The sequence below is a fragment of the Drosophila elegans genome, unplaced genomic scaffold (assembly GCF_018152505.1).
Source record: "Drosophila elegans isolate 14027-0461.03 unplaced genomic scaffold, ASM1815250v1 contig_183, whole genome shotgun sequence".
NCBI classification, from domain to species: Eukaryota; Metazoa; Arthropoda; class Insecta; order Diptera; family Drosophilidae; genus Drosophila; species Drosophila elegans.
This window is the reverse complement of record NW_024545550.1, coordinates 11072539-11092424: the sequence shown is the minus strand read 5'-3', so window position 1 is coordinate 11092424 and position 19886 is coordinate 11072539. Positions and strand designations below refer to the sequence as shown.

Sequence of the window (19886 nt, the reverse complement as noted above, 5' to 3'; positions counted from 1 at the left end):
TGATGGTTTTATATCCAGGTAATCAGCAATTTTGACAGCAATGGCGACTACGAAAATTTTTGTCTTTAATTTACTGATGGGTATTACTACGTGCTCCCTAAATTGTCCCACTGAAAAATCGCATCAGGTGCAGTTCCACCTGGTTCGTCAGTGTCAACGAGCTTCGGCGCAGGATGCACTGGCTCTGGAAAATACATCTTCCTTGGAGGACTGTGCCCATCTAGCTCTTGAAATTCGGGGTCTGGCCATAAACTATGCTCCCGGAGGACCCAAGAGAAGGAAAAACATATACGATCAGAGGTCCTTGGGCAAGGAGACACAAAAACAACAGCACATACGGAGTCGATTGAGTGTTTTTGAACAGCCTGGGGAGTTTTTCAACTGCCACGTGCTGCCGTGTCCCCAGAATAGCACCTTTTCCGGCATGGTCAACGATAGTCGCTTTGATTATTACAGTTTATATGGCAGGCCAGAAAGTAGGTATACCAAAAACTCTATTAGGATATCTATTCTATATGCTATTGTAACCAGTTGTCCGGAACTATAGCTGCATACCGCAAGTTGGCCTATTTGTGATCTATACCCAGCCCAGCATCTACTTGAATGCCTCCTTGACCTGCACTAATTCCTCGGAGTTCACTGGCAGTCTGGCCCACGTAGCCTCTGAGCACAGAACCAACTCCTTGGCTCAGTGGTTACGGGAGTTTAACAGGAGGCCTCCCATAGAGACAAATATCTTCTTGGCTTATGTGGGTTTGGTGTACAATAGCTCTACATCCCTTAGCCACCGTGATTTTAGGAATTCCCAGCAGGAAAGCCTGCAGTGCTTTCTTTACAGAGCCTGGGAGGCAGGTCATCCTCGTATCAGGTGGATTGACATCGTTTTTTAAAAATACTTATTAAGTTAATATGTACAAATTTCCAGTCAGGAACTGACAAATGCCAGCTGCGTGGCCCTAACACCTCAGGGAACTTGGAAAACCCTAAACTGCGACCAGCAGCTGCCTTTCATCTGCGAAATTCACACGACCCGGCCAACTGCCACCTGGGAGCACTCCGAATCCGAGCTGGACATTGGCCCAAATGCGGTCTTCGAGTGCGAAAACGATTGAGTCCTATTCGCAGCCGTTTTATTCACTTAAGCAGTTTTCAAAACACAAAAGCCAAATATAGTTATTATATGGTGGTAATCCGGTTGCCCGCCTCTCGCACGCAGTATGTGTGTGTGTGTGTGGAAAGTGTAGATCCAGTTTAGATGCCGGACCACCGGGAACGGAGCCGCCGCTTAGTGGTACTTGTAGTTCCTGTGGTGCTTCAACTTGGTGTAGTTAATCATGTAGAAGAACGTCATGCTGGCGACGGTCAGCTGGAAGAAGGGAGCGATCCCGGCGCGCTTGGGGAACACGTACTTGTGCTGCCAGCGCCACCAGGCACGGCTCACGGCTCCGGCCACAGCGTTGGGGGTCTTGTTGCGGCGTCCCAGCCAGGCACCGATCTCGCCCAACTTGACCTGGCCGAAGGGCACATCGGCTGTGAATCGAATAACATAGAATTATATAAATTTTGTTTGTGGGCCAGTGTAAATGTGCTCTGCGCCTGCCGCAAAACACCGAGCGAAAATTACGTAATTTCACGGATTTGTCTTACCTTTGCCGTAGAAGCGGGCCGGGTCATAGGGCCCGTGCACCTTTGGGTTGTATTCAGCTGGATAGTCACCGAAAGCCATCTCGCTGATTTGGTTAAAATAAATTCTTAATTCAGAGTCTTATGAAACGAAAAATTACGCCTGCTACTTACTCGTTCGATACCAAAAGTATGACAATCAGTGTGACCAAAGCGGCACAGTCTAGGTATTTTTCGACACCAATATACCAAATACCGTTGGGCTAGGGTGACCATTTTGGAATTTAATTATAAAATTGTTTTTTTTAATTTAAATATTTTTTACAATTTAATTTAATTGAAGTAGTCTTTGTTTCTGTAGTATATAATATAAAATATTGTTCTTGATCCATAAGACACAAAAATAATACAAAAATAAAAACTAAAACATAAACAATATAAATATGAAAGCAGAGACTAGTATAATTAATCCCAGTACACCTATATAATTTGCAACAACATAAAATTATTTTAATATCGAAGCTCACCAAAATCTATAAAAAATGTCACGTTAAATTTGTTCGCATTTGGGGTTAATTAAAAGTTTACTTAATTGAGAACACTATGTAATAAAATATTAAACGTAACTATAACTATAAGAGCATAACCTATTTCGTTTTTTATATTATAGAATTTGTAAGCTTTGAATTCTTGGCGCCCTCTTTGTCGAGTTCCCAGGAACATCAGTATTTTTAGTATGTTTTTTGCAAGTCCCAAAAATACCACGAGAAATTTAAGTTGCGCCACCTGGCAACACTGCAGCTCCAGTATATACAGAAATCAAATACGATTTTTGCAAGCCTGGCCATTCGAATTGGAATCCAACCAACAGTAAAACGGATTTGTAAACAAAAACAATGAAACTGGAGGAGCTGCTGACCAAAGGATCCTCCTCGCCGCCGGAGGACGACGACGAGGACGAGAAGGCGGAGCTGAAGCCGCAGAAGTCGAGCAGCGCCACGGCGGACGAGGGGGCGGAGAATGCGGAGGATGCGGCCGAGGATGCTGGCGAAAAGGAAGGCGCGGGTGGCAAAAAGAAAGGCACGCGCAAGAAACGCTCACTAAATTGGGAGGAGGCCGAACGGGGACTGCTCCTCGAGGTCATCAAGTCCAAGGTGGCCTTCGTGGAGAACCGCAGCGTGGATGCCAAGAGCATAAAGGCCAAGCGTCTGGCATGGTCGCAGATCACCAAGCAGTAAGTTGCGCAATGCTGTCCTAGGATGAGCTCCTCTTTCAAAAACCTTTCCCATTCAGATTCAATGCCCTCAACTTCCGACACCGTCTGCTGGAGCAGATCCAGGTGCAGTGGCGCAGCATGAAGAACTCCGCCAAGCGGGAGCACCAGCAGAAGCATCCTAAGGCGGAGGCCCTCGAGGGCATGCGCATGATCGAGTTCCTGGAGGAGATGCAGAAGGATCCGGTCACCTCACGCAGCCAGACACGCAGCGCCAACAGCACCAACGGCGTCGCCAAGAAGGAGCTGCTGGACATCGACGAGGACGAGGACATGCCGCTGGCCGCTCTGCCCAACTCCACGAACGCCAGCGAGGACACACTGCAGACCTCCACCATCGCCATCCCCTCGCCGCCGCCCTCCACCGCCGGCGGGGATGGGGACTCGCAGCAGGAGGCCACTCCCGCCGCCCAGTTGCCCGTCCAGCGACGCAAGCGGGCCAAGGCCAAGCCATCGCCCTCGGGCGCCAAGACAGAAGCGTCCGCCGAAACGGGGGAGGAGAACGAGAAGGGCGCAGCCTCGCCGCGAAAACGCAGACAGAGGAATGTGAGTTGGGACACAAGTCCATCCTTAACAGATTCTATTCGAAATCAGATGCCCAAATCGTATAGGAGAAGGTTATAATTTTAATAATATAAACTAGAAAGAGTGCAAAGTATAACGTCAATCTTTAACTGATTTGTAATTAAATGTGATTTTTAGTAGGCATAGAAAATTACCCTAACAGTTTCCATTCGAAATCAGATGCCTAAGTCTTTTATACCCTATGGAAAATTATGGATTTTCAAGGAAAAGGATGTGCTTTAAAGAACTTTAGCTACACGGATTGCGAAGCATAACTTAAAAGGACAATGCTGTCCAATCTTAACTGATTTGTAATTAAATGTGATTTTTAGTTGACTTGGGACAGAAGTCAATCCTTAACAGATTCCCGTATAAACAAAGATTTTTACCCATATAATCTTAAGTAGACTCAGAAGTCTGCGAAATTTCAGTTAATTATAAGGTTACCCTAAGATTTTGCAGCATTGCCCTTGAAGTTATACTTTTAATCTGTCTATTTTAGTTGAGGCTTAGTTATAAATACATTTTAACATTTTAATTACATTTTAGCATATCCTTGTTCTTAATAATTCTTAATTTTCCATATAGTAGATAAGATTTAAGCCGTATTATACCCTTAAGTCAAAACGTTTTTGTTTTCCTTATTATGTTAAGTAAGCAGAATTCGTAAAGTCTAGAATATCCTCAGCTTTGGCAGCATTGTCCTTTAAAGTAATATATTACATAGTTTAGATAGGACTTAGTTATAAATATATTTTATGAAACATATCCTTATTCTTTAAAACCCTACATTTTCCATAAGATAAGATTTGGCTGCATTATCTCTTAAAATCGTAAACTTACTTTTTTGTTTTTAAGTAATTAGATAGTATTTCGAAATGGTATTATCTAATTTAAGAATTATAAAACTTACTAATGATCTTTCATCTTTCACCAGCTTTCCCAAGCCCAGTCGCTGCTGTCCGACGAAAACGAGCCCTCCAATAGTGTAGCTCAGACCGGTTCGCTCCAGCAGTTCTCGCTAGCCGCCACTGCCGCGGTGGACACGAATAGCCAGACCTTAGATCTCGTCGCCTCCTCCGAGATGGAGCAGAAGTACAAGCAGGACCTGTTCCGGCTGCTGAAACAGGCTCGCCTGGCCGAGATCGATTACGCCCGGCGGGAGCACGAGCAGAAGCTGCGCTTCGAGCAGATGGAGCAGGAGGTAAAGATGGCCTACTACCGGCAGGAGCAGGACCTCAAGCTGCGGCACATGCGCGAGGAGCACGACATCCGGCTGCGGCAGCAGCGGCGGGAGCACGAGGCGCGCCTGGGCATCTACTCGCTGAAGGGATGCGGCCTCAACGGAAGCATACAGGATCAGAGCTCCGCAAAGTGCAATGCCAAAGCGGACTACAACAATGTCCACGAGGCGGGGCCATCGACCAGTGCGGAGGGGGCGCTGGCGCTCAATACCGCCGCCGCCTGCAATTAGGGCTCACATTGCATACACAGTACGGATTGCCAGCAATTAGCGTGTAAGGGCATTTAGAGGAAACATCAACAGTACTTTAAAATTTAGCTTGAAATACGTTTAGCGAAATGTAGCTCATCCGGAGGCATCCGGTTTGGCCGGAAATGCAGAAATCCGATTACGGATATGGGAACGGAAACGAATACGAATACTCATCGACACACTCAAGTTGCCACACGGACAAATGGACTGTTGTTTTTTGTGCATTTCGCACCACACACGAACTCACAGACATTGCATTTTCAAGAAAATTAGTATTATAAATATATAATTGTATCGGTATCTGTTAAGTATTCCGGGCAAAGAGATCAATTCAAAACGCGGTTGTGTCGTCGAACAAACAAACAAACAAACAAAATACTCAAAAGCACAGACTCTGAATAAGTTCCCCTTTTTGCAGAACGCAATTTACTCATCAGTCAGTATTCTCTATGGCCACTGTATTATTTTTATATATTCATTCGGTTTAGTTTTAAGCCTTTTTTTACATAACTACCATTTATACATAGGGTGCAACCATGCCGTAAATATGTAAATCAATGTATGTTTGTTCATACATAAACGAGAAACTTTTATAATTCGTGTAATCATAAGTTACTGTACGTCGTGTTGTATAGCGCTGTAATATCCTGTCACTTGCTTCAGCTTAATAAATGCCGTATATGGGGCGAGAGCAAGGTAAAATTAAACCATTAGATAATGAAATACAAATACATAGTGTGTAAACAGTTGGGATGATTGTTTTAAAAGTTTAAATAGGGATTGGGAATATGCGAGCAAACTGACTATATGGTAATCCTGCTATTTTCGTTTTTTAAATGAAACTATATAAATCAAGGGAAGCTTTTCTAAAAAACATTTCAAACGTAAAAGTAGAGATTTATGTAAAATCAGTGTTTAATGGAATCAAAAACTATTTCTTTTTTATAAAAAACCGTGTATCTAAGTAACTATTGGAACTAATTATTTTTCGAGAAGTAACACAAAATGAAGGACCTGGACGGTACCTTGGATACCCTGGAAAATGCCCGTTTCAATTATTTGTATGTAAAGGCCATTGCTCGGTTGGGAAAGGACTCGATCTTCACGAGCAACGAGCTGGTCAGCATTGTGATGCTCTACCATAAGTTTGTCCTGGCCAATGGACCAAGGGCCAAATATATGACTATATTGCAACTCATCATGCTGATGGAGCTCTTGTTCGAGATTGTGGATCGCGACTATATTGCGACTATTGTGTATAGAATTGCCCATACTCCGGGCCCTAGAAATTCTGATTTCTTTCCCGACAAACATGTGCATTTGGACGCATTTGTGCGGCTATTTACCATCTACTTTACCAGAGATCTGCAGATGAAGATGGAGTTTGCTTTCTCGGTGAGTTGAAAATTCCAGTTAATTGCGGCTTATATAAAATATTAAACTATTCTAAAGATCTACGATAAAACCGATTCCAAGCAGTTGAATGGCGAGGAAGTGGGCTCCTTTGTTAGCAAATTTTTTGAGAACGAGGATGAAGACGAAGCCATTGAGCTTCGATTGGTGAGGCAATGTTTTTTTTTTTTATGTTTGTGACTTTTATTTACCATCCCTGAAGGACATGAAAGAAATGCTCTTTCTGAAGTTCGATCTGGACAAGGATACCTACATTCAGGAAGAGGAGTATTACGAGGTGGTACGCCGACAACCAATGTTGCTGGAGTGTTTTGGCCGCGTCTTTCCCCCGAATCCTCGCATGGAGGTTCTTGCCCTGTGCGCCAATGTCATGACCTGGTTCGATGACTCTCCCAATCCAAGGATAGTCACAAAACCAGATGGAAAGGGAGTTGTGTAAGAGGAATCCCAAGTGATAGAATTTATTAAAATTGAAATGTGTTAAAAAAAAAAGGCTGTCGATTCGGGATTAAGAAATAAACCCGAAGCAACAGCATACAAATTTTAAATTAACTTTTATTTTCAGATACTTATTATCAAAAATAAAATTCATTTAAAATACAAACAATACAAAGTTTTGCAAGCTATGATATTAATTTTCTGTTTCTGTTTTTCAAAAAAAAAAAAACATTTTCTTTAATTTTATTATTTAATTTTTTCTTTAATGAAAAATTTTATGATATTTTCTTAAAATTTGTAGTATTATACGATATTTTTGTAACAACTTTTATATCCTGTAGTTTATAGACCGTTACTTTTTTGGAAACATTTCTAACCTAACGGTACACCCGCAAATTTAAATCAAAAGCGATAACGATACCTAATTTATCGAACTACTCGCATACCCAATACACGCTACCCGTCCGAAGTAAACAATCCAATCCAATCAAACGCTTTCGGAATGGCCACGGAGGAGCACCAGCGCCTGGCCAACATCGTGAAGAGCTGCCACGAAAGCCTGCGCCAGCTGACGAAGGAACATGGCGCCACGGCGGCCTGGCAGGAGCACACCAGTCCCAGAAATGCCAAACGCCTGGCGGAGTACGCCAAGGCCATGCGGCAACTGGCGGCCATATGGGAGACAAACGAGGGCAATGTAGAGCTGCAGGCACGCAGCCGCATCAAGTGGGCCATCGACTACATCACCAAGTACTTCTTCACCGAGGGCATCTACCTGCAGAAGCGGCAGCGTGAGCAGCGACTCCTGGAATCCTACAGAGCCGAGGGCAAGCTGGGTGAGATGGAGTGCAGGCTGATGGAGGAGCCGCCGGACAGACTGCATGTGCTGGATGTGGGCAGCTGCTTCAACCCCTTCGCCAGTGTCCCGCATCTGGAGGTCACCGCCCTGGATTTGTGCCCGGCCACCGAAGATGTTCTGCAGGCGGATTTCCTCAAGGTGGAGGTGGCGGCGCATGGATTGGATCAACCGGAACTGGAGGCGGGCAGCGTGCGAAGGCTGCCAGCGAACCACTACGAGTGCGTCATCTTCAGCCTGCTGCTGGAGTACATGCCCAGCGCCGAGCAACGACTGCAGTGCTGCCGCAAGGCCTACGATCTGCTCCTGCCCGAGGGCATCCTCGTGCTCATCACACCCGACTCGCAGCACGTCGGCAAGAACGCGCACCTCATGAAGAACTGGCGCTACTCGCTGGCCAGGATCGGCCTGCTGCGGGTGCGCTTCGAGAAGCTGCCACACATCTCGTGCATGGTGTTCCGCAAGGCCATCAGTCGGGAACTCGCCCAGCACTGGGCAAGCATTCACCGGGAGGAGGGCATGAGTGAGGAGATCCGGATACCGCAGGACGATGGCTAGGGCCAGATTAGATACAACACTATATCATATCATAAATCGATGTAAATATGTCCATGTCTACTTATTTATGGCTTAACTTATCTGTGTGTTAAGTGCGAGTTAATAATAATGGTTGACGATTTATCTACTATCTATAGATGTCGTAAACGGACAAATGCTATTGCTTCTGCTCCGAGTGTGGGAAGAGGGCGCCGCTGGCCTGGCGCTTCTTCATCGCCGTGGTGGCGCCCTGCGATATCTTCATGATGTTCGGTGGCAGCGGCTTCTTGCGGTCCGCCTCCCATTCGGCTCGATGGAGTCGCTGGCGGTGCTTGTACATGTTGGCGTTGGAAAAGAACGTCATGGGACAGTTGGGGCAGGTGTATAGCACCTCGCCGGTGTGCGTGGATGTGTGTTCCTGTGGACAGAAGGCTCTGCATGAGTATCAGCATTCTAGGTTACTAGTTCAATGACCCACCCGCAGATCCTGCGGCCGCTTGAAGGCCTTCTCGCACATCCCGCACTTGAACTTGCGCTCGCAGAGATGGTTGTGGTAGATGTGGCGCTTCAGGGCCCTGGAGTTGGTGGATGTCTTGTTGCAGATGTGACAGCGATGCTCGCCGCCCGGCGGCTCGTGCACCGTGTTCATGTGCTGCTTCAGTCCGGACAAATGGCGCAGCCATGTGCCGCAGATCTCGCACTGGACGGGATCGGGCTTGGGCCGCGGCTCCTCGGAGTGTTCCAGCTCGTGATGCTTCTTGAGATTCGTTTGGGAACGCAGCGTCTTGCCGCACTTATCGCAGATGATGGCCGTTTCGGGGTCGTGCATGTAGCGCAAGTGCTCCTTTAGCTTGCGCTCCGTGGGAATCCTATGCCATTCAAAAGTTTGGTTAACTAATCAGTTAAAAATATATAAACAAAAAACCCACTTCTTATTACACTCTGGACAGGAGAATTTGAACTCTGACTTGGGCACATGCTTGGACACGTCATGGTACTCTATGGCCGCCTTGGTGGTGAAGCTCTTGGGGCACTTCTCGCACTGGTACACCCGCTTCTCCTTGGGTTCCGTCTTGACCTCCGGATTCGTGTGCGTCTGCTCGTGAATTTCCAGGGTGCGCGAGTCCTGGAACACCCGGCCGCACTGCGAGCACATGAAGTGATCCGGATTCTTGTGGACCAGCACATGCTCCGCCAAAGCCTTGCGTATGTGGAACTTTTTCCCGCAGCACTCGATGAAACCGGAATCGATGTTGTGCGAGACGCGCTGATGTCGCCGCATGTCCGCAAAGTTCTGCACCAACAGATTGCAGACGGAGCAAGGGAACTTCTTGAAGAACTGCAGGATAATCTCATCGTACTCGTTCTGTTGGAGCTTCCGTCGCTCGATTTCCTCGCGGCTCAGGCGTACGGGTGGCACCAGCGGTTTCTCCCGCTTTCGGTACTTTTTGGGTTTCACCACCACGCGCTTGGGAATCTCGGCGTACCGCTCCTCGGGCTCAATGTCGGGCAGACTGTGGTCGGAGTCCTCGCCACTACTTTCGCTGGAGGAACTGGCGCTGTCGTCGGTGCCCAAGACAGCCTCGGCAGCCACGAATTCTGTGTCATTGTTGTCCCTGGCCTCGTCCTCTTCGTCGTCGCCGTTGTCGTCCTCATCGGAGTCCAGTTCCTTTTTGGGCGAGGCACGGGGCTCGGGCTTGGCTTTGGGCGGACGTCCACGCCTCGTGCTCCTTCGCAGCGGGCGGCCCTTGGTGGGTTCGCTTTCTCTTGCTGTTCCATTGGGGTTGCTCTTGTTGTCCGGGGAGAGGAAATCCGCCAGAGGTGCATCCGAATCACTGTCCACTGGCTGCTCGTTTTTGATGCGCCGCTTTGGAAGTGGAGAGCCTTCGGTTCGCACACCCAACCGCTTGAGAAGAGTTTTGGTCTCCGTCTTAACTGGGTCCTCTAGGAGCTCCACTTTGGGCAGAGGTTCCAGTTCGTTCACCTCCACTTTGACCTCACTGGGCGCGAAGAAACCCTCGGCCAGGGCGTCCAGTTCCACGGAGTACAGCGGATTGAGAGCATCCTCCGTCGCGCCGCAGAATTCAATGGGCACGCTCTTGGAGTCGCTGCTCCTCTGCTGGTGGAGGCATGAGACGCGCTGGTGGAACTCCTCGAAGCTGCTGACGCAGTCCCAGCACTCCCGGCAGATCGCCGCCTCCTTGTCCGCCGTGAGGACCTGCAGGAGAGGGAATTGTGAGTCCCCTAAGCTCCCAAACTTGTGGTTATGGCGCACAGCTTACCTCGGAAAACGAAAAGTGCTTGTTTATGGTCGCCCTAATGTTCAGACGGACGCCCTCCGCGGACTGCAGTCCGTAGCCGGCGGAGGAGCAGGCCAGGCAGAGCACGCAGGTCGTCATGATGTCAGCGGATCCAGTGGGAAACCCCTAAACCTGCTCCATTTCCACTCACAGTTTTTGTTTACGATTTTGCAAAAATTTGTTTTCGTCCAATGCAAAGCAGGGTTGCCAAGTGCGCGAACAGAATGTCTGTGAACCGATACTATCGGCAGCTGGGCAATAATCATCGTGACTGGGAAAGTGAATGGGCGTATTCAGCAGAACAGCAGATGGATCAGTAATAAGTGGTATAGTTTGTTATGCTGAACGCTTACGCATTACGCATTAATTAATATATATATATAGATTTATATATATATATTTTTTTTTGTTACATTCCGATTTTTTAATTGTTCTTAGTGATATTAACACCATCGATATAGGCTAGCAGATTTGTATCATGTATCAAGAAAAGGTAGAGTAATATTTTTAAGCTCATTTTTTGCAGATTCTGATGGAAGAATTTTTACATCATGATCATTGATCATACGCTCTCAGTGTTCAACGTTCATGTTGTTCTGCTGAATAAGACCAATGAATTGTGCAGCTTGGAATAATTATTTGCTGTACAAATACAAAATAACTATTCTATAACAAATAAACATAATTAAGATTATTTTTAAAACATTTAATTTATTCCCAATAGTTTTATATTAACGAAAAAACAAATAATATAAATATTCAGATACATATATTTCATATGCTGAACAAGTGTATCGATTTTCAAATTAAGTGTATCGATTTAATTACCCGAATTAACACAATTGAAGAATGTATTTAATTATTTAAAAAAGCAATTATTGATAAATGGTTGAATTAATCATGAACATAATCTGGGATAGGTAATCCATGATTTGTTTTTAAAAAATACGTAGGCGACAGCCCTACAAAAATATCCTAGCGCCTTTTAATTCGCGCCCTTTCCACGCTGTGGAAAGTGTCTAGCGCTTGGAAAAATACCAAAACACGCACATTGCTAAATCAGCTGGTTGCCTATTGCAGAGTTTAATAAAGATAGAGAGTTTTAATTATTTGTTTGCCATAAATAAAACGTGTTGGGCCAATAATGGGCAAGACCAAAAAGAACAGGAGACACCAAAAGAACAAAAAGACGAAACAGCAGTGGCATAAGAAGGGTTTGGTCTCCGCCAAGGCTTCAGAAATCCTTCTCAAATTATCAGCCGTCGATCTCCAAATAGATGCACCCTCTGCTCCTAGTAACGCGGTAAGTTTAGAGTTTTTGTTTTACAATAAACCGCATTTTGGCGACATTTCCGAGTTCGCGTCGGTGACACGCGCCGATTCTGTTTTCCCGCGAGTGAAGACCAAGTGGTGGTGGGGGCGCTGTTGGGCAGTGCGCAATCGCCGGCGCCCAACTTCCCACATTCCCAGCGAATAGTGAAAAGTTCCAGACACACCAGGTCCAGCCAACTGAATCATCGCTGTCTAGGCCAGCAAATCCGCATCCCAGAGGCCAAAGTTTTATACCAAAAAAAACCCACCAAGCATGGAGAAGATCTGGAAGAAGGTGTGCGAGCACCACGATGTGCCCGAGCAGGTGGCCAACGAGTGGTTCGACCGCATCCAGCAGCACCTCAGCTCCAAGGATCCCGCACGCGCCTACCACAACTGGCAGGAGATGATGAAGCGCAAGGAGCCGCACCTGGCTGGCGTGGCCAACCCGAACATCGTGCTGGCCGCCTTCTTCCAGTACTATCACTTCGACGGCAACCGCAGCTGTGCCGAGCAGAACTGCGAGGTCTTCGAGGAGTTCTGCCAGGATGCCGTCATCGAGGATGTGAGTAAGAATCCCGTGCTGGATAAACCCTTCTATCTGGAGTCTTATACCTTAAACAGGACCATGCCAAGAGCCTGGTTTGCAATCTGCTGGGGCGCAAGACCCCTGAGAACCAATTAACCTGGTGCCATGACGACGAGGCCAATTTGCTGCAAGATGTGGACCTGGTGGTGCTTGCGTGAGTATCTCTTAACCCATCCTCCTCTCGCTAACTCTCCGCCATTTTGCACTACTCAAGCTCTTCGCCGGAGGAATACAAACACTATACGACTCTACTCCGCTCGGAGTACGCCAATCTGGACGATGCCACTTACAAGGCCATGCGCATCAAGGTGCTGGAGACCCTGCTGATGATACCCTCCATCTATGCCACCGGAGACTACCACGACAAGTACGAGGAGATGGCCCGGGCCAACATACGCAGCGAGATTAGCGATCTAAAGAAGAAGCAGTAGACTGGAGTTGAAGGGGATCAGAATGCGACGGGGCTGCTTTGTTTACTGCTGTTGAGTTGTGTACTTACTGGCCGTTTTACCTCGTTTGACTGCAAGGCGTTCGATGTACGTTGTACCAGGGAAACTTCTCTGCCATGCATCTATTTAATTTTACTCTTAAGTCAAGTGTAATCAAAATCATTTTCCTAGTTAGTGTGTACGCCTAGATATATACGTAAGCCCTGTAGACTCCAGCTCATAATTAATAAACTTGATGTAAATGATGTACCAAAACGTGTAGTTTTTCTAAAATCACTTAAAGAACCAAAGAAATATTAAATCGCAGTAAGTAGGAAAAGTAACAGTGGAATTACTTTTCCAAACATACGATCGAGTCACATTCTCATGATATTAAATAAATTTCTTTTCCCAAATAGGCAGCAACACAAGATATAGTGGTCTCCAGCACCAGCGGCGAAATGCCCAGACCAAATGCTCTGTCTCAAACCAAGTGGTTCAAGAAGTTCAGGGACCTCAAAGCTAAGGTAACTAATCGTTATTCAAAGATAACCCAATAATGGCATGCGATCTTTTGCAGAACTCACCAAAAAGACTACAACGCAAGGCTATTCAAAAAAAGAAACGTGATCGCGAAGTGATATCAAAACTGCTCAGCTCGATAAAGAAAAAATACAAGGTACAAAAAAACCCTAATATTAAGCGCAGATTGGACTTTCGTAGCAAAGAGTCACCGAAAAAGAATCCCCTGTTGCCGAAACCAAAGTTCTACAGGCCGCAAAAGGTAAACGTTTTCAGCAATATTATGTACTTTGTTTATATGCTTATTTCCTTTGAAATACAGATCGCTGAAAGTGTTTTCAAACATCGAAATGACACAATTGAAGACGGTGAAATCATCGAGGAGTTACCGAGCAGCGACGATGATGATTGCGTGCTGCTGGAGACTCCAAATGTCTCCATAAACATTGATGATGATGATGGAGATAAAGGTGATAGCCATGATAGCGATGAAAGCGATGATAGCGATGATGAGCCCTGCACAAGTGATAAAATCTTTAAGGCTTGCCAGCGTCGCGCCGAGTCTCTAACAACACCGAAGATAGTTGAAGATAGCAAAAGAGAGGCTGCCTTGCGTATAAAAACCAAATCAGACAATGAAGTTTTATACTCAACCATCACGAAGGCAGAGTCCACCATCAACTTGGTGGATAGCCCGGAACGAGTGCCCAGTCCAGTTGCAGACAACAACGATTCAGTAATTAATATTGAGGACACCATTGGGTTTGTTGGTGGAGAAGATTACATACCACTTCCATCATATTCACCGCCGTTAGTGAAGGGCAAAAAGAAAGGGAGGAGCACAAGGCTTGAGAAAAAGACCAAAGAGAAAAGCGGCCGGATGAATGACGGCTTTTTCACCACTGCCGAAAAGAAAAAACTTGGAGACTACAATAGCAACACATTTAATCCTTCGGAGGAGACAGGAGAGACCAGTAGCAAGCCGAAAACGAACAAGAGGTCTATTATCATTGACGGTAGCAATGTGGCCTTTGCGTAAGTTTTTTCCAACAGACTCTCGATTATCTGTATATTTATTCTATATTTTGCCAACAGCCATGGAAATTCGAATGTGTTTTCCTCGGAGGGAATAATGTATTGCTTGCAATACTTCGACAAAATGGGCCACAATTGCAAGGCTGTAGTGCCAATGTTTCGGAAGAACTTCTATAAATCCTCAAATCCCGAGCTTTTGGACAAGTTGCACAAGGAGGGCAAGATAGTTTTTACGCCATGCAAAAATCTTCCTGGTCAAATGTCATCCAGCTACGATGATCGGTGAGCTTTATAGATTATCTTTTTTTTGCTACAGGAAAATGCCACTTATATTATTCGTTTTTAGCTTCATTTTGCAGCTGGCATACGAATGGAATGCTGCCGTAGTTTCCAACGACAACTACAGAGACCTCATTGATGAAAGTCCTGCCTTTAAAATGATCGTCGAGAATCGCGTTCTTGGCTACACGTGGTGCGACAATATATTCATTCTTCCCAAAGATCCCTACGGCCGATGGGGACCTAAACTTGACGAAATTTTGCGTTGCTAATCCCTGTGGTCATTTTGTTAGCTACGCCTTTATTATTTATGTTAAAATTGGTTTAGTTTCGTGTATAAAGCTTTTGAGTTACTAGGTTTATTTGCGATCCCTGCAATTTTTCCTGGTATTGTCTTTTAAGTAGTGTTAGGTTGGTCAGAACTCAGAATTAATTTGCGGCAATCACTCATCTTACCGGGAACAATGTAAATATAGGTGGGGCTGGATAAAAACAAGTTTCGAGGAGCAAAGTTTATTTACATAGCAAAACTGTACAGGTGTTTTGTAAGGTGTAGAAATAAGAATAATGTAAGATTTCTGTGAAACGCATTTCCGAGTTACACCACTGGTGGCTGGCCGTTGACCAAAAACACGGTGGTGGTGGTGGTCGATGTGGTCGTGGTGGCCACGTTTGCCTCGTAAACTGGCGGTGGTTCGTTGATTCCAGCCGCCAAATTGGGGTTGCTCGCCTCCAAGCTGGTGGCTATGGTCAGGGTGCTGTCCTGCTTTCGATCGCTGAAAGCGGCCTCATCGTAGCTGGGCGGCAGATCCAAGGTTTTGGGCAGCACAGTTACCTCGTCCTGGGTGGTCATGCAAGCGTTGGTGGCTCCGCCGGAGCCGCCGTTGCAACTGTTCGTCACATTAATCTCCATTTGGCGACGGGCTGCGGGAGAAAGGGAGATCAATTTGATTTTAGAAATGCCTCCCCTCATTTTACTTTTATAACTACAATTTTTTTTAAATTAGTTAACTTTACAATAAGATTATTTTCTTTTTCAAGCAAACAAAACTTAGAATTAAAAACTAAGTTATAAGGATGTATAACTATAAAAATATATTTAAGAGTTTAATTAGTACTTATATTTATACTACATTTACAAATACTATTAAACTTTATATTTAAATTTAATTTTGAACAAAAATAAACTGTCTTTTAAATCAGATGAGTATCAAATTTAGCTTGCAAAAGGCATATAATATGTAATACAAAAATAACTTACAATTAATGATTTAAATAATCATCAAATCAAATAAAAGTTGAATACATTAAAGTTCCAATTTAAATTAACAGTAATTGCTTTGCTCTGCTAACCGCTTTATGTTAACCGCTAGCCGTTAGCCAAGGGCGTAGTCAACTATAAAAAAGGGATTATGCAAAACGTGAACCAATGATTTAAATTTCTTGTTTTAAGTATGCACCTAGGCTATCCTCTTTAATAAAGTAATGTTTTTAATATTTTCAGTTAACTCAATCCCCTTCCGTAAGACCCTGGCTACGCCCTTGAACTTTGCTGTTGGATCAGCTGCTGTGACGTCAGCCGAACAGCTGTTGGCGCCACGAAAAAGTCGGAGGCGCTTCAATTTAATCACAGACTTTGTTATTACAACACCTACGCGCCGTCAAAAACGCGGCGCCACCTGAAGCGCACAAAATCGAGTAAGTGAAACTATTGGCAGGTATTCCAAAGTGAGCATCGGCTCACCTTCATTCAGGTGTTTACATAATGGCGCGGGCCAAATCGCCGAGGTGAAAGTTTGCGTCGCTGCATGTGGGAAATGTAAATGTGGAAAATGTAAATGAAAATGTGTGCGAAGCTGCAACAGGTTAAGTGTGTGCGATTTGCCCAAATTCAGTTTGCCAGAGGGCAAAGTGCAAAGTGTGACTCAGCGACTCCGTAGTTCAGTACCAAGTGCGCGTTTAAACGGAGGTGAAAGCGCCAAGGTTAATCGCCACTGACACCTGTTGGTTTTTTCTTCTCGGACCACCAGACTGAACAATCTCTGTATTTCAGCCGGAGGAGGAGATGCTGCTGCGTCGCGTTCTGGGCTACGGCATTGTGGGCACCGGACTGGCCTCCGCCGGCTGGAGCCTGCACACCAATGACTACGATCCCAACTCGTTGGGCATCGTCCGGCTGTCCCGATCCGCCGCCGCCGTCGTGGACGTGGCACTCACCTACAAGCGGGAGCTCTACTACAGGGATTGGGATAAGGAGACGTCGGAGTACAAGGCGGCGAAGAGCCGCGTCCACAAGATAGCCGCCGAGAAGCTGCTGCAGTTGATATGCATCAACAAGGGCGTCTACATCAAGGTGGGCCAGCACATCGGTGCCTTGGAGTACCTGCTGCCCAAGGAGTTCGTGCAGACCATGAAGGTGCTGCACTCCGATGCGCCGCAGAACCCCATCGAGGATCTGTACAAGGTGATTCGGCAGGATCTGCGCTGCAATCCGGAGGACATCTTCGACAGCTTCGAGCGGGAGCCCCTGGGCACTGCTTCCCTGGCCCAGGTGCACAAGGCGCGACTCAAAAGCGGCGAGGTGGTGGCCGTGAAGGTGCAACATCCCTATGTCAAGGGCAATTCTCGCGTGGACATGAAGACCATGGAACTGGCCGTCAATGTCCTGGCGCGCATATTCCCCGACTTCAAGATCCACTGGCTGGTGGAGGAGTCCAAGAAGAACCTGCCCATCGAACTGGACTTCCTCAACGAGGGACGCAACGCCGAGAAGGTGGCCAAGCAGTTCGAGAAGTACTCCTGGCTGCGGGTGCCCAAGATCTACTGGAAATACAGCTCGTCTCGCGTCCTAGTCATGGAGTATCTGGAGGGTGGTCATGTCACGGACCTCGACTACATCCGGCGTAACAAAATCGACACCTTTGCGGTGGCCAATCGCATCGGGCAGCTGTACTCCGAGATGATCTTCCGCACCGGCTTCGTGCACAGCGATCCGCATCCCGGCAACATCCTGGTGCGGCGCACGCCAAAGGACAGCCTGGAAATCGTTCTGCTGGACCATGGGCTGTATGCCAATCTGACGGACAAGTTCCGGTACGACTACTCCAAACTCTGGCTAAGCATTCTCAATGTGGATCGCAAGGCAATGCGGCTGCACAGCGAGCAGCTGGGCATCAAGGTAAATTAGTTGGGTGATGCAGTCGAACCTTAACCCATCTAATCTATATTCCCACTTCCAGGGCGATCTTTATGGTCTGTTTGCGTGCATGGTGACGGGACGTCCTTGGGAGACGGTGATGCAGGGCCTCACCAAAGTTAAATATTCCAAAGAAGAGGTGCGTTCGAAACTAAGCTGCTCCCCCTCGACTTACTCAAAGCTATGATTTCCTATGATTCCACAGAAGAACACGCTGCAGAACAACACTTCGCTGGTGCTGCCGCATATTTCCGACGTTCTGGAGCAGGTGGACCGCCAAATGCTGCTCATTCTGAAGACCAACGACCTGATCCGCGGCATCGAGTCCACGCTGCGCACCCAGAACCGCATGACCGCCTTCTGGGTCATGTCCAAGTGCTGTGTGCAATCCTCGTACGCCGAACAGCGCTCCCAACAGGCTGCCGCCGGCTCAGCCGGCTCCTCCTCGCGAATCCTCTGGCTGCGGGTGCGCGAGCGATGGGAGCTGCTCAAGCTCAACTGCTACTACCTCTACCTGGGACTGATCAATTTCGGTTTCCTCGAAGCACTCAAGCAGGTTTTTTAGTCTAAGTGTGGCTCCCCAAATTAAAAGTACAAAAACTCTGGACGAGCCTGGAAAGGGAATCTTACCTCGTTGTCTCTGCTGGGCGAGATTCCGGGCACCTGCCTCCCGCTTGCGTTTGGCGCTCTTCGGAACAGAACGGATTAATCATTAGCAGGAGGAAAGGGTGACTCGTTTATGGGATAGGCTTACCAAAATCATGGCCAAAGGAAAGGCTATGACAAAGAAGAAGACCAGCACAACGTAAACTACATAGCTGGGATAGAAGAACATGTATGGACCATCGTCGACATAAATGGTGATAGTTGTGTAATTGAATTCCGATGGCGGAATAGTAGCTTCAGTGGTGTAAAGTGTAGTAGTGTTAAGCACGGAAGTAGTATTACTTAAAAGAGGGCTGACCGTTGTGTTTAAGGCAGGTGCCATTTTTACTACGCGCTGATCGATACGATTTTGTTGAAGTTGAAGACAACCGTTCTCCGACAAACTGACGAACCCGACTAACCTGCACTACTGGCCACCGAAATTGATAGGACATCCGGGCATGGGTCAGACAGCAGGCCAAAAACCCAAACCAAAACCAAGAACACACATATTTGCTTTGTAATCGTTAGCTGATAAGGTGACAAAACCAGTGTCGAGCCAGGGCTTTGTGTTTTGTTCGTGTTCGCGTTCGCAATTTATCTAATGAGGCGGCGATATGATAAATGTGCGCAAATAGATATATGTCGGAACACTCGCATAAATATATATTAATGTCGTCCATGATTTATGGAGCGCGGGGAGGGAAACCCTCTCGTTCTCTCACTCATCTCAAGAACAAGTTCAGTGGCCCAACTGGGGCAAATATTTATGTTTGCCCACTCACCTTGCTCCTCCTTTAGGCGCAGCGACATCGGGAACGAGCGGCAGGCAATCAGGAGCACCTGAAAAACGAAACTCGATACTTGGCGAGATGTACTAACTTGGCCAAGATGGGGCGAACTCACGCGCAGCAGGAAGAGCAGGAAGCTGAAGACGCAGAGGGCCAGTAGTAGGGCCCCCAGATGATCCATGTTTCGGTTGAAATGACCCACAAGATGAGTTGTTTTGGCCAAAAGCGTTAACCGTGATTCACTCTAAAGCCTAAGGCACATGTCAAAGCGATAAGATATGGCGACACTGGGCCAAAACGCTGATTACGTTTTAAGCATTTGATGGACTTTTTAGCACCTTTGTCTTCGCTTGCAGGGGATTCCTGGCAGACAGACTAATGAGCGAACTGGGCCAACTGACTGCCACTTACCAAATGGCCAACTCTCGGATGGTGCAGGCCCAGTTATCTCGGCCAGATTGCATTTAATGTTTGTGCCGGCTGTTATCGCCGGATTCTGCCCGTCAGTCGTCAGTTGTTAAACGCTTAATTGAAGCTAATGGCTTTGGCTTTGTGTGCCTTCGCATTCCGGCCAAGGAACGACCTTTGAAC

The 19886-nt window shown here is 46.6% G+C and overlaps 10 protein-coding genes across 15 annotated transcripts; 7 read left to right on the top strand and 3 right to left on the bottom strand.

The window, feature by feature from the left end:
* Window positions 1-40: 40 nt before the first annotated feature.
* LOC108144211 lies at window positions 41-1321 on the top strand. Its single transcript, XM_017268885.2, has 3 exons — window positions 41-476; window positions 532-868; window positions 926-1321. The coding sequence occupies exons 1-3, from the start codon at window positions 41-43 to the stop codon at window positions 1110-1112; spliced, it is 960 nt and encodes a 319-aa protein (XP_017124374.1). The 3' UTR covers window positions 1113-1321.
* On the bottom strand, window positions 1114-1839 carry LOC108144212 (putative ATP synthase subunit f, mitochondrial). The gene is made up of 3 exons (XM_017268886.2): window positions 1798-1839; window positions 1648-1730; window positions 1114-1530 (listed from the first exon to the last, which is right to left on the bottom strand). Exons 2-3 carry the CDS (start codon window positions 1724-1726, stop codon window positions 1286-1288), a joined length of 324 nt encoding a protein of 107 aa, XP_017124375.1. The 5' UTR covers window positions 1727-1730; window positions 1798-1839; the 3' UTR covers window positions 1114-1285.
* A 565-nt stretch (window positions 1840-2404) lies between these two features.
* Window positions 2405-5699, top strand: LOC108144869. The gene is made up of 3 exons (XM_017270020.2): window positions 2405-2857; window positions 2917-3442; window positions 4398-5699. The coding sequence occupies exons 1-3, from the start codon at window positions 2520-2522 to the stop codon at window positions 4932-4934; spliced, it is 1401 nt and encodes a 466-aa protein (XP_017125509.1). The 5' UTR covers window positions 2405-2519; the 3' UTR covers window positions 4935-5699.
* A 108-nt stretch (window positions 5700-5807) lies between these two features.
* On the top strand, window positions 5808-6905 carry LOC108144268. The gene is made up of 3 exons (XM_017268953.2): window positions 5808-6350; window positions 6408-6515; window positions 6571-6905. Exons 1-3 carry the CDS (start codon window positions 5961-5963, stop codon window positions 6805-6807), a joined length of 735 nt encoding a protein of 244 aa, XP_017124442.1. The 5' UTR covers window positions 5808-5960; the 3' UTR covers window positions 6808-6905.
* Window positions 6906-7193: 288 nt separating this feature from the next.
* LOC108144776 (S-adenosylmethionine sensor upstream of mTORC1) lies at window positions 7194-8343 on the top strand. The gene has a single exon (XM_017269885.2). The coding sequence runs from the start codon at window positions 7309-7311 to the stop codon at window positions 8218-8220; it is 912 nt and encodes a 303-aa protein (XP_017125374.1). The 5' UTR covers window positions 7194-7308; the 3' UTR covers window positions 8221-8343.
* Window positions 8257-10708, bottom strand: LOC108144775 (transcription factor grauzone). Its single transcript, XM_017269884.2, has 4 exons — window positions 10482-10708; window positions 9129-10417; window positions 8678-9068; window positions 8257-8617 (listed from the first exon to the last, which is right to left on the bottom strand). The coding sequence occupies exons 1-4, from the start codon at window positions 10596-10598 to the stop codon at window positions 8378-8380; spliced, it is 2037 nt and encodes a 678-aa protein (XP_017125373.1). The 5' UTR covers window positions 10599-10708; the 3' UTR covers window positions 8257-8377.
* Window positions 10709-11535: 827 nt separating this feature from the next.
* LOC108144415 (probable ribonuclease ZC3H12C) lies at window positions 11536-16280 on the top strand. 2 transcript variants are annotated; one of them, XM_041707788.1, is made up of 7 exons: window positions 11536-11802; window positions 13247-13354; window positions 13408-13611; window positions 13672-14384; window positions 14445-14666; window positions 14731-14856; window positions 16168-16280. In XM_041707788.1, the coding sequence occupies exons 1-7, from the start codon at window positions 11644-11646 to the stop codon at window positions 16169-16171; spliced, it is 1536 nt and encodes a 511-aa protein (XP_041563722.1). In that variant the 5' UTR covers window positions 11536-11643; the 3' UTR covers window positions 16172-16280. The 2 variants fall into 2 exon arrangements, with proteins under 2 accessions (XP_041563722.1, XP_017124754.1); XM_017269265.2 differs by lacking the exon at window positions 16168-16280 and having other exon boundaries at window positions 14731-15159.
* On the top strand, window positions 11977-13103 carry LOC108144420. Its single transcript, XM_017269271.2, has 3 exons — window positions 11977-12375; window positions 12435-12553; window positions 12614-13103. Exons 1-3 carry the CDS (start codon window positions 12085-12087, stop codon window positions 12828-12830), a joined length of 627 nt encoding a protein of 208 aa, XP_017124760.1. The 5' UTR covers window positions 11977-12084; the 3' UTR covers window positions 12831-13103.
* LOC108144421 lies at window positions 15161-19851 on the bottom strand. 4 transcript variants are annotated; one of them, XM_041707790.1, is made up of 4 exons: window positions 19604-19851; window positions 19411-19546; window positions 19290-19347; window positions 15161-15587 (listed from the first exon to the last, which is right to left on the bottom strand). In XM_041707790.1, the coding sequence occupies exons 2-4, from the start codon at window positions 19474-19476 to the stop codon at window positions 15262-15264; spliced, it is 450 nt and encodes a 149-aa protein (XP_041563724.1). In that variant the 5' UTR covers window positions 19477-19546; window positions 19604-19851; the 3' UTR covers window positions 15161-15261. The 4 variants fall into 4 exon arrangements, with proteins under 4 accessions (XP_041563724.1, XP_041563723.1, XP_017124763.1 ...); XM_041707789.1 differs by having other exon boundaries at window positions 19634-19851; XM_017269274.2 differs by having other exon boundaries at window positions 19411-19620.
* Window positions 16265-19169, top strand: LOC108144418 (aarF domain-containing kinase 1). Of its 2 annotated transcripts, none has more exons than XM_017269267.2 (4): window positions 16265-16361; window positions 16717-17841; window positions 17903-17998; window positions 18065-19169. In XM_017269267.2, the coding sequence occupies exons 2-4, from the start codon at window positions 16729-16731 to the stop codon at window positions 18422-18424; spliced, it is 1569 nt and encodes a 522-aa protein (XP_017124756.1). In that variant the 5' UTR covers window positions 16265-16361; window positions 16717-16728; the 3' UTR covers window positions 18425-19169. The 2 variants fall into 2 exon arrangements, with proteins under 2 accessions (XP_017124756.1, XP_017124757.1); XM_017269268.2 differs by lacking the exon at window positions 16265-16361 and adding an exon at window positions 16520-16646.
* Window positions 19852-19886: the final 35 nt, after the last annotated feature.